At 46.9% G+C, this 12,837-nt stretch overlaps 1 protein-coding gene across 1 annotated transcript in view; it reads left to right on the forward strand.

The window, feature by feature from the left end:
• Positions 1 to 12,837, forward strand: part of PRPH (peripherin) — a 209,905-nt gene that overhangs the window by 78,725 nt on the left and 118,343 nt on the right. Inside the window, exon 2 of the mRNA XM_085600250.1 lies at positions 5,107 to 5,167. Within this exon, the coding sequence (XP_085456376.1) occupies positions 5,107 to 5,167 (61 nt within the window). The remainder of the gene's footprint in view (positions 1 to 5,106; positions 5,168 to 12,837) is intronic.

Raw genomic sequence — 12,837 nt, forward strand, 5'->3', positions numbered from 1 at the left:
ATTTATCAATCCCTAGTTTGCGCTGTCTATGTAATTGCTCATTCCTTTGTTCCTCCTCATTATCTTTAAATTGCACAGCTGCTTGCATCACTGACATACCTCTCTCTCTCTTATCTCTTTTCGCTAGCTTAATTTCCTTCTGTTTGGCTTCCTTTCGCCATAGGCGGAAAGAATCAAACATCGCCGGCCGGGCTTTCTTTTTAAACAATTTAACTTCCAAGTTATCTAAGATATCTGTATCAAAACTACCATTTTGGGGCCATTTTAAAACACCGTCCTTTCTGGTGTATCGGATCCATATTTCATTATATGCAATGGGGCCTACGCCATGTTTTACATAAAGCTCATAAGTTGGAGTTCCAATTGGAGGAACCGGACATGAATCCTCTAACTGGAAATCCCTTCTACAACTCAAACAAAACCAATTACCAAATACACTAGCACCAGGCATCTTCGCTCACTAGTCTAGTTTCAAACGTCAAAGGATTATCGAATACGATAGTCTCGTGAATACACGAGTCCTCTGGCTTTGGGACTTGCAAGCACCAAATCAAAATGATCCCGAAGGATACCAAATTCAAACTAGGAGACGCTCCACTTATACTTAACTGAATATTGATGATCAATGGCGTCACCAGAAGACTCTCTCGATTGTTTCGCTCTACCAAAATCGTCAAGGGTCCAAAACAGGGCGATTAATCAGGGCAGCAGTCCTTCGTAGCCGTCGGGACGCGGAGAACCTCGCAGAAAAGACTTTTGGACCACGTCGACATGCAGGGGTCGATGAAGTGGCGGCCTTCCTCCAGAATTTCCACACGAAGCTCCTCACGAACCTCTGGCTTGGACCGGTACCGCTGAAATCGCCCCACGTTGGGCGCCAACTGAAGTACTGGGTATTTTAAGCCCAGCGGTGCAGGGGAACACACCCTATGACTTCTGGGTTCTTCCTGTTTCAGACCTACAGAAACACAGAGTCTTCTGGGTGAAGTCAAAGATCAGTTTATTTGGCTGCAGACCAATTACAGGCGTCCTAGAAGTACAACAGTGTGTATGTTCTCAGGAGACTGCTGAAAATCACAGAAACGGGCTTCTTCTTAAATACAGAATATCCTGCCTCAAGCATACATTCCTTAGTTTTATGGCATGGTCATATAAAGTATACATTACAAACGAAAAAGCAGAATCATGATGACCATCCCACATTCCAGTTAAGCCAGCCCGCAATTATTTATACAGCAAGGCTCAGATCCCACATCAGATATCGATAGGCCCCAATAAACATGAGCATCTCCTGTTTGGGAAAACAAGCCATAAAGCAGCCAGGTGCGAAAGAGATTAGCTGGAGGCTCGTGTAGGATGAAAAGACTTTATGGTGTGTCAAGCCCTGATGCTAATCACAGGTGGCCAGAGGACGGGGAACTCGTGAGACCAGTTTGACCTGGGGCAGCGGAGCCAAGCTGCCCAGGTCACAGAAAAGTCAAAGAAAGGCACATGTGCTCTAAAAGGCCCGTATTCACTTCATGCTATATAGCCTATGTGAGGGCAACCATAAGATGGCCACCGATACAAAATGGAACCCACGTAGTGATGTGAAATAGCGAATACACAGTGCATTCATAACTAAAACGTTACAAAAAGCACTTGTACATACCGCATTAACCATTCGCGAGTTCACTATCACCGGGATAGACAGGGGTAGGGCCTTGCCTCCTACGCGGTCCCAAATTCTAAAGTACGACAGAGACCCCTGTAGACTGTAATTGTCATCGAGGTGTTGGCACCGAAGCATTCGATCCTGAGCACAGATGTTTCAGGAGGGCACTTGAATCCGCCCTGGGCTGTGCACACTGTGTTAACTCCGGAGCAGCTCTTCGGCTGCGTCCTGGCTGGTGGCTCGGAATGCGGTCCTATTGCTGGTGCGGCATCTCAGCTGCGGCACATGTTGGACCACTTCATTAAACTAGACAAATTTCAGCCTCTCCATCAAGTGCATTAACCACCAGAGTTATATATGATGTTGTTGCAATTATCGCCTAAAAAATGTCGTGCATACAAAGATTTCTGCAAGCAAGCTATTCTATTTTCACCTCAGCCGGTCATGCAAAGAGAGCCCATACCAGCTTGGCCCCAGGTGCGACGGCACAGGTCGCATCGACCTAACCTAAAGGCAGCACGTAGTACTAAAGAGTACTATTACCATTGTGCTGAAACATCTTATACTAGTTTTCAAATCCAGTACCCAAGAATTTGAGGTAACTAATTTTGCTTTCGGTTTCCAACTTCTTTGCTGCTTTCCGCCAAAACACACCAAAATGCGCTGAGATGATCTGTCATACTTTGGCAATACTGCCAACTACTGATTACCGATGCATGTGAGTCTTGCCTGACTGCACTGAACCAGTAGGGAGGATCTAAACAAAAGTGAAAGTTTGGAAGTCATTATCTGTTCAAACGACAACTGGCCAACCCTCTCATTAAAGGATAGAGACTGACGACTGCAGCACAACAGGAAATAGTAGGACATCGTACAGAATGCAATGGGTATCTAGAAATGGAGCGAAGGAAAGTGACCTGGAGAAAGGCAAAGTGGGGCAGGGCAGTAAAGTGTCCCTTTTAAACAGCAACGCTTGCCATAGTTTCGGGGCGACATAGCAAACTAAAGTAAAGCTGCGACAGCGGCTGTCACGATGAGGAGCGAGCGCTAGTGTTCCAGACAAAAAACAAATGTTTAAGAAAACACAAGCGCACATCAACTGAAAACACGAACGCATTTGTTCCAGCCAAAAACACCTGTGGTGGGGGAGGGACAGTTGTGAGAGGCGCCATGAGGAAACAATCTCTCGGCATGTTGTGGCGGGGGCGGGGGAGCGCATTCCAGGCGGGGGAGCGGACCCTTTGAAGTATGATGCCGAGGCTGTGGCTACACGTGCACACGCCAGTGGGCTGAAGCGCTTCCCCAAACGGATTGCATGGCGGCCCGATGCACGTGATTGTGCGCGTGCTCGCCATGCAATCCACTTTTGGGAGCACTTTGAAATGCCCCTCTTACTAGAGTCTCGCATTGCGATTGCATAAACGCAATAGCTAGGCGAGACCTAAAAACAGAAGGATAGAATGGAAAGTGAAGGGCTACGAAAAGCCGTGAGAGTGGGAGGAGAAAGACAGAGGGACTCACAGAGAGGGAGAAGAGAGAAGGGGAAGGTAAAAAAGAAAAAATTTGCGAGTGGGAACAGCAAAGTAAGAGCAAGAGAAAACAAAAAAATAGAATGAACACCAAGAGGCAATGAGTGCAAACAGCAGAGCATAGAATAGAAAGGGACACTGGCGTGGGTGCAGCAGAGACAACAGAGAAGCATTAGAGATGGATGCTGAGAGTGGGAAGAAAAGACAGAGAGAAAGAGAGACAAAGGGATAGACCAGAGCAGCAGATACAGGGGCGCAGCCATCCATAATGCAGCAGGGTCAGTGGCACCGGGGCCCAGCGGTGTGAAGGGGACACATTACCCAGGGCCGGACTGACTACAGGGAGTTTTGGAATTCTGCCTAGCAAGGGTCTGATTTCACTGCGGTGGGGGCTGATTTCGTTCATGGAGACCTGTGTGTACTTCGAAATAACTAAGGCAAAACGAATTTCATTCAGTACACGCCGGTCCCCATCAACAAAATCAGGCCCCAGCTCAGCAGCACTCCAAAACGCCCGGTAGTCAGTCCAGCCCTGACTTTACCTCAATTAGTGGCTGTTTTTCCATTATGCAAAACCACTGGATCGTGAGCCCATTTTCCTTCCTTGAACCCTTGTTACGCTACTGGGCAGAGAGTGTGACCTTGATAGATGCAAGGAAGAACTGGAAGAAGCAGGTACCAGCCACAGTAAGTTAGAGAAAGTGAAACACAGATGTTTGGAAAGGAGAGGCCTGCTAAACAATACAGAGCAACACAGTCCGCCCTGTTGGCATGTCTACAGATGCAGTGCTGGTGAAACTGGTCTGTACCTTTAAATTCACATGTACAAAAGGCATCATTTACATGCAGAGTCAGAGCAGTACCCAGTTAATACTCTCAATTATATATTCAAAGTCAGGGAAGTGACAGTATAAGCATCGAGTTTGGCTCACAATCTTTTGCTGGGACTGGTGTTTTCTAGGCTCAGCCTGACTGACCTGTATCTACTGGGCTGAACTGCGTTCAGGCCCAGGGCACAATCAATAAATGTGTTCTTTATGTTTTGTATAGAATGTTAATTAAAGAGCATCTGATTCACAATTGCTTTATTAGCCTTCCCGCTATCTCAAATTTGCTTGAAAATGTACCATTTGCCCCCGTAGGTGGTTCGGGCTCGCTCGCAACATTGCAGTACGGCTATTGTTGTACGGCAATTGTTTTACGCCTCACCACTTTCAAATGTCACCAACCGCCACTGCTGCTGAGTGACTCCGGATGACGTAGAAAAGCCTAGCATTGGATAGAAGGTGCACTCAACTCTTACAGGCGGCAGAGGACACTGTATGTAGATGATGAACGGTATGCGTCGGCACTGACTAGCAGGCATTCATTCTGTCACACCCTGGAGGGACTATAGTCACTTGTGATTGGTGGATAAAATGAGAAAAGTTGAAAAAACTGTGTATGTTACGATTTATAGGCGGAGCAGCAAGAGGATTGTTAAATGCAGGTGCAGTTGTAGCGCTTACGAGGCGGATGTGCATATCCCTAAAGTGTGGCTGCAGTAGATGTGTTGCAGGTAATGGGAAGGCCTTTAGAGACTCCGAATACCAGGCGCAAAGTACGTGAAAGAACCCAGACTGTGGTCTTTAATGTGACAGGCAGTGCTTCGTTTGTAAATGAATATTTAATTGCCAGTGCCCTAAATTTACCCTTAATCTCACTCGTAATGGATCTTTTTAATCCCTGCTTTGTCCCTTTTGTCATGATTTTTTCCATTTTTCGTTTTATCCTTTTTTTCCTCCTTGTGTGTTTTTTTCTCTCTTGCTCTGGGTCAAAGTCTGTCAAGGAAAAATAAGTGTCAAATTAAATGTACATTCTGAGATAGTGATTTCTCAAGAGATACTCTCAGTAATGTCTCCTCTCTTTCCTTCACTGTCTCAGGCTGGACAAGGAGGTTCGCACACGGATAGAAGCTGAAACCAATTTAAACATGTGCTCTGAGGTGAGCTGCCAGTTCTTAAGTGCCTACCACATTCTCTTACCCCTTTTTAACTTCATCTAACTTTCTCCTTTGCTCTCTGCCTCTCTCTCTCAATTTCTATTTAAGTCATATCCATAACTTGAAAAATCTGTGTTTTTAGTGAAATTTCAGAGTTTTTTTTAAACATACGGTAAGGTGTTATGAGAAGAAGAGACCATAATTTAAATTTGGCAAAGTTTTCTCAGTGATTTTGCCTTTTATATGGTGTACTAAATCCACCTTCTACATGGACTTGTGAAGTTGTGGTTTGCCGAAGGGTTTGGTTCTCCCACGACACTCTTTAAAATCCCCAAAATATTACAATTTAAAAAAACTCCATGAAACCCACGAAAACAAGGACATTTGAAATACATATACAACAAAAAAATTGACAACACCCCAGTATAACTAACTCAAAGTGTAAAACTATAGTAAACTGTAGCACAATCCTAACAACCTACCACAACCATACACCTAACAGCCTTAATTGCTAGCTAGAAAAGGCTCTTTACTGTACCAGGAGAGCCACAATGAAGAACCACCACACTGAAGACCCACAACTGAAAGACAAAAACAAAGACAGAGTGCAAAATACAACAACCATAAAATGCGGAAAATTAAAATAAAAAAATACTTTCTTTACATAGATAAAAATAGGATAAATAAATATGACCATTGTATATTGTGCATGTCTAAATAATTTAAACATTTTAATAAACGGCAAAAAAGTTCCAAAATGTTAAATTGTTTTATAAAATATTGTACATATTATTGTAAAAATATAATAAAAAATACTGGTACAGAAAAAACATTCTATTTATTTACAATGTTTATTAGTATGTATAAAAAGTACATTTAATGGAAATATGTCTAAAATGTATGTTAAAAAGTATGAGAGTAAAATGTATTAATAAACCCTTAAGACATTTGTTTGTCGCACAGAAAGTTTATTTGTATTTCATTACATGTTTTAAGTAATACATATTGGAAATATTTTGTAATTATATAATTGGATTTTTTTATTTATAGATACTATTATTGAAATATAGTCCATTCGGAATTATTATTAAATGTAAAATTATATAAAATATTAAGAAAACATTTTAAATAATATATGATTTTTTGAGCAACTAATACCAAGCACTGCAACTCAAAATTAAACCTCATTTGAGAAAGTGTTGGACTATAGGGTCTCAGATTTACTATTACCACTCTTAATTTACACGAATTGGGGAAAGTGTTGGACTCTAGGGGTGTCAGATTTATTATTTTACACGAATTGGGGAAAGTGTTGGACTCTAGGGGTGTCAGATTTATTATTCCTATTCCAAGCATACCAACATGGGTACAGTATGAAACTCTAAAATGGTTACATTTACTCATGCCACTGAAAGCCTAGGCCCTTTGACAAAAGCGTTTGGACACTTTGAGGTTTTCAATTTACTATTTACACTCAAACGTTAGCCACGCTGGAGAAAGTGTTAGACTTTGTGGTGGAGAGGGGCTAAAAAATTAATTAAACTCTATAAAAATAAAAAATACATCTATACAACAGAACCATACTATTAAAAATCACGATTTCACAACATATTTGACCAATTTAGAAATAATTTAAGAAAACATAAAACAAACAAACTTTAACATAGAAAAATGTGACAAACTAATGTGACTAATTACAAAAAGTACTAAATGAATGACCTGAAAAAAACAGTAAAACATAATATAGCAATTATCACAATAGGAAATCAACTACCTCAATAAATAAACAAATGCTAATTGAACAATAATATTCATTCAGTAAACATCTTGTTAAAAACGACATATTATTAAATAAATGAGTAACTTATTAATAATGTTTACAAAAAGAATTTTAATTATAATATGATATTTCAATTTAAAACAATATATATTTTTCGCCATATTGTAAAATGATAAATATATAAAATTATTAATAATTAATAGTAACATAACCCCATAGGCCTCTAAAAAATGGCTTAACATTTTTTTCACTTTTTAATTAATAACAATAGTAAAATAATATTTTAAAAGGAAATAATATTAATAAAACAGTCACTTAAAATGGATTATATTAAACTTTTAATGGATTAAACAATTCGAATGTAAGTCAAAAAATAAATATATCACCAAAAAGAATGTATAGAACAAAATTATAAAATGTAAATGTAATAATAAAAAAACATAAACTGCAATAAAATCTGTATTTTTCCTAAAATATGCTCAATTAAAAATATGTTAAAATAAACAACACATTTTTAAAACAATTTCCACCCTACTCCCCTGTGTCTTATATATAATTAGAAATACACAAAACAAAAAATCAAAAAAATAGACAATGATTCCTTACGATGGTGCGGCGTCGGGCAGCCTCCCACGTCAGTTATTGACTCCACAATAGTGTGCGGGAGGCGCTGGTGTTGGTTGGCGTCGGATGGTGCTTCATGCGCTCAACCAACGGTGCCCTTGGCCCAGATACAGGCAGCAGCCTTGGTGATGATGTCGGAGTCGATGCAGGGACGGCATCGGCAGGCCTTGGGGCGGCAGTGATGTTGCAGTCGGTTCTGCACTCACCTACCGAGCGATGACCACAGCATCAGTGCAGGCAGCGGCCTTGGAGACAGCGTCGGAAATCTTCTTCTTGGGGTTTGCAGTACACACCTCCGGGGCCCAGTACTGGGATTGGAACCACTAGGCAGGTCAGAACTCCCAGTGGAGATCAGGGATGCTGCATGTGAAGTCTTTCTGTCGCTGAGACTTCAGAACATGAGGCAAGAAAACACAATCCTTTCGAGATTTTTCTCAAACGGGTTCAGTCTTTGTCCTCTCCTTGGCAGAAGCAGCAACTGCAGGTCAACCCAGCAAAGCAGCACACAGCAAAGGGGCAATCTCCTCCTCACAGCTCTCCGGCTCTTCTCCTTGGCAGAGGTTCCTTATGATTTCAGAATTAGTCTAAAGTTCTAGGGTTTTAGGTCTGATATTTATACCTCATTTTCTCTTTGTAGTCTTTGTTTGCAGAGTCTCTGAGCTCAGTAAAACAAGTTCTGTCCTCCCTGGCCCAGCTTCACTTTAGAGGGTGGAGACAGCATAGTGCAGAACAGACACAGCCAATTCAGGTGCTAGTGAAAACTCCTCCCACCACTCTAAATGTAGAAAGGTCTATTCAGCCTGGCTACGAGTTACCCAGGAAAGGTAGGACACACATTGACCCCACTGTGACTGGCTGGAGTGAATGCACATTCCCAGATCCTGTCACTCCAAAACCAGATGGTGAATACACAAACAGGCAGAGGCACACAGGATGGTTAAACAAGAAAATGGCAACTTTCTAAAAGTGGCATTTTCAAACACACAATTTAAAAACCACCTTCACTAATCAATCAATCAATCAATCAATCAATCAATCAATCAATCATCGCATTTATATAGCGCGCTACTCACCCGGAGGGTCTCAAGGCGCTGGGGGGTCCGCTACTGCTCGAACAGCCAGGTCTTGAGTTGCTTCCTGAAGGTGAGGTGGTCCTGGGTCAGGCGGAGGTGGGTGGGGAGGGAGTTCCATGTCTTGGCGGCGAGGTAGGAGAAGGACCGTCCCCCTGTGGTGGCTCTTCGGATGCGGGGGACGGCGGCGACGGCGTGGCTGGTCGATCAAAGCCGGCATTTGGGAGCGTAGAAGTTGAGGCGGCTGTTGAGGTATCCTGGGCCTTGGTTGTGTAGGGCTTTGTGTGCGTGGGTGAGGAGACGGAAGGTGATTCTCTTGCTGACCGGGAGCCAGTGCATGTCTCTCAGGTGTCCGGAGATGTGGCTGCGACGGGGGATGTCCAGGATGAGTCGCGCTGAGGCGTTCTGGATCCGCTGGAGTCTCTTTTGGAGTTTGGCGGTGGTTCCGGCGTAGAGGGAGTTGCCGTAGTCCAGACGGCTGGTGACGAGGGCCTGGGTGACCGTCTTCCTGGTCTCGGTGGGGATCCACCGGAAGATCTTACGTAGCATGCGCAGTATGTTGAAGCACGACGAGGAGACGGCGTTGACTTGTCTGGTCATGGAGAGGGAGGAGTCCAGGATGAAGCCCAGGTTGCGTGTGTGGTCTGTTGGTTTGGGTGCGCTGCCTAGGGCGGGGGGCCACCAGGAGTCGTCCCACGCGGCGGGTGAGGATCCCAGGATGAGGACTTCCGTCTTGTCTGAGTTCAGTTTCAGGCGGCTGTTCTTCATCCATTCGGCTACCTCTTTCATCCCTTCGTGAAGGTTGGCTCTGGCGGTGGCGGGGTCGTTGGTGAGGGAGAGGATCAGCTGGGTGTCGTCGGCGTAGGAGATGATGTTGAGGTTGTGCTGGCGTGCGATGTCTGCGAGGGGGCTCATGTAGACGTTGAAGAGGGTTGGACTGAGCGAGGAGCCTTGAGGGACGCCGCAGATGACTTCGGTGGCTTCAGATCTGAACGGAGGGAGACGGACTCTCTGTGTCCTTCCGGCGAGGAAGGAGATGATCCACTCCAGTGCCTTCTCCTGGACTCCGATGTTGCTGAGGCGTTGTACTAGGGTACGGTGGCAGACAGTGTCGAAGGCCGCGGAGAGGTCGAGGAGGATGAGGGCCGCTGTTTCTCCGTTGTCGAGTAGCGCTCGGATGTCATCGGTGGCTACGATCAGGGCGGTCTCGGTGCTGTGGTTGGCTCGGAAGCCAGACTGCGAGGGGTCGAGGGATCCGTTCGTTTCGAGGAAGGCGGCCAGTTGCTTGTTGACGGTCTTCTCTATGACTTTTGCTGGAAAAGGGAGCAGCGAGATGGGGCGGTAGTTCTTGAGGTCGGTCGGGTCGGCCGATGGCTTCTTGAGTAGGGCGCTGAGTTCGGCGTGCTTCCAGCTCTCCGGGAAGGTGGCGGTGTCGAAGGAGGTGTTGATGATGTCCCGCAGGTGGGGTGCGATGACAGCGTCAGCCTTGTTGAAGACGTGGTGAGGGCAGGGGTCGGTCGGAGATCCGGAGTGGATGGAGTTCATCGTGCGGACGGTGTCTTCGGTGCTGATCTGAGTCCAGGCGTGGAGGGTGGTGGTGGGGGGCGGTGGTTCGGTCGTGGCGTTCGTCGGTAGAGAGATGAAGCTGTTGTGTATGTCCGCGATCTTGTTGTGGAAGTAGGAGGCGAGGGAGTTGCAGAGGTCTTGCGAAGGGGTGATGTCGTTGTTTCCGGCATTGGGGTTGGAGAGCTCTTTGACGATGTTGAAGAGTTCCTTGCTGTTGTGTGCGTTGTTGTCCAGTCGTTCCTTGAATGCAGTTTTCTTGGTGGCGTGGATGAGTTGGTGGTGTTTTCGGGTGGCGAGCTTGAGGGCAGTCATGTTGTCCGGTGTTGGGTCTCTGCGCCAGGTTCTCTCGAGGGCTCGGCAGTTCTTCTTGGAGCTCTTGAGTTCGTCGGTGAACCATGGGGCTTTCTTGCTACCGGGTCTGCTGGGCGGGGTCCTCAGGGGGGCGAGCTCGTCTGCGCAGTCGCTGATCCACTTCGTGAGGTTGGTGGCCGCCTGGCTAGGGTTCGTTGTGCTGGTGGGAGGGTTCATGTTCAGGGAGGTCGTGAGCTGGTCGGCTGTGATCTTGTTCCAGCTCCTGCGTGCAACCTGTTGCTGGTGGTGGTGGATCGTGGTCCTACCGAAGCTGAAGTGGACGCAGCGGTTGTCCGTCCAGTGGAGTCCGGTGGCGTGGCTGAAGGCGATGTCCTTGCTGGAGGAGAAGACGGGGTCGAGTGTGTGTCCGGGGTAGTGGGTGGGGGTGGTCACCAGTTGCTTGAGTCCCAGGTTGGCGAGGTTGTCCAGCAGGGTGGTGGTGTTGCGGTCGTTGTTGTTCTCCAGGTGGAAGTTGAGGTCCCCTAGGAGGATGTAGTCAGCGGAGCATAGGGCGTGCGGGCTGATGAAGTCGGCGATGTCTTCGCAGAATTGTGTGCGGGGTCCCGGGGGTCTGTAGATGAGGGTGCCTCTGAGGGTGGTCTTGGGGTTGATGTGGACCTGGAAGTGAAGGTGTTCGGCGGTTGTCAGGGCGTCGTCGGTGTTGGTCGTGATGCGGATGGTGTTCCTGTGGACGATGGCGATGCCTCCTCCGGTGTGGTTGATGCGGTCCTTTCGGATGATCTTGTAGCCGTCTGGGATGGCGATGGCGATGTCGGGCGCTGAAGAGGCGTTCATCCAGGTTTCCGTGAGGAAGGCGACGTCTGGTGACGTAGTGTCGAGCAGGTTCCAGAGCTCGACGGCGTGTCTGTGGACGGAGCGGGTGTTGAGCTGGATGCACTTCAGGTGGCTGCTGCTGTTGCTCGTCTTGGTCTTGGTTGGTGCAGGAGTAGTGCAGGTGAACTTGCAGGAGTTGCAGCAGAAGGGTCCGTGGGTGCGTCTCGGGTTGGCTCGGTAGCAACCCGGGATTCTTCCGGCGTTGAGTGCGTAGAGATCGGTGGCGTCGTACGTCCGGCGGGTGGGCTGGGGTCTGCGGGGGCCAGGGGTCCTGGCACTGGGCGCGGTCCAGGCGCGGACGGGTGCAGACGGGCTTACCTTTGGCGCACCTTCGGCGCTCAGTCGGTGCTCCCGCTGCGCGCGTCCACTGCGCGGTCGCTGAGGGGGTGACATAAGAAGGGAGCCGGGAGGGCGGGTCAGCTGGGAGGCGGGGTCGCGTCCACCAATGGACTGGCGAGGGGGCGGGGCCGCAGGCAGGAAGCGGCGGGAAAACGGGATCGGGACTAATAGGTGTGTTATTAAAGTCTGAGTTCAGAGAGCCCAATCCCAAATCTCAAACTGTTCCCAATTGAAAGTTATACTTGTAAAATGTTACAAGGCAGCTGCAATAATAGCCTATGGGAGAACTAGTCCTTGTAATTGTGAAAAACAAAATTGGCAGTATTTCGCTAACAGGACATGTAAAACACACCAGTACACATCCTACATTTCACATTTACTGCACCTTCCATGGGAATGACTTGGGCCTAACTTATGGGTGCCTTACATGTAGAAAAAGGGAAAGTTGGGGCCTGGCAAGTGGGTGCACTTGCCAGATTAACATGGCAGTTAAAAAATGTGCGCGCATACACTGCAGTGGCAGGTCTGAGACACATTTACAGAGCTACTCATGCGGGTGGCATAACCAGTGCTGCAAGACCACTAGTAGCATTTGATGTATGGGCCCTGGTACACGCAGTACACTTTAGTAGGGACTTACCGGTAAATCAAATATTCCACTAATGGATACACAATCAGAATCACTTTTTTCACAAGGAGCTCTTGCACTTTAGCACAGATCAGCAGTGGCAAAGGGCCCAGAGTCCTATAGCAGTGGCGTAACGAAAGTTTAGGGGGCCCCCCTGCCACGCACATGGAGGGGCCCCCACTCCGTATTTAAACCGGAGCTATTGGGCCTGAGTACTGTGCTGAGGGGGCCTCCCGCAGCTCAGGGGGCCCCCGCATCATGGGGGCTGCTGGGGCTTGTGTTACGCCCCTGGCCTATAGCCAACAAAAACAGGTCAGAAAAACAGGAGGCAAAAGGCAAAATGTTTGGGGATAAACCTGCAAAAAGGGCCTGGTCCAAAAAACACCAACAATATTTTTTCCAATAATACTAAGGTGGGAAGAACCCTTTACTTCACCCTCATAAGATGTACCACTCCAGAGTCTAGTGGGGTTGGATAATC

Source organism: Triturus cristatus, chromosome 4_2, assembly GCF_964204655.1.
Source record: "Triturus cristatus chromosome 4_2, aTriCri1.1, whole genome shotgun sequence".
NCBI classification, from domain to species: domain Eukaryota; kingdom Metazoa; phylum Chordata; class Amphibia; order Caudata; family Salamandridae; genus Triturus; species Triturus cristatus.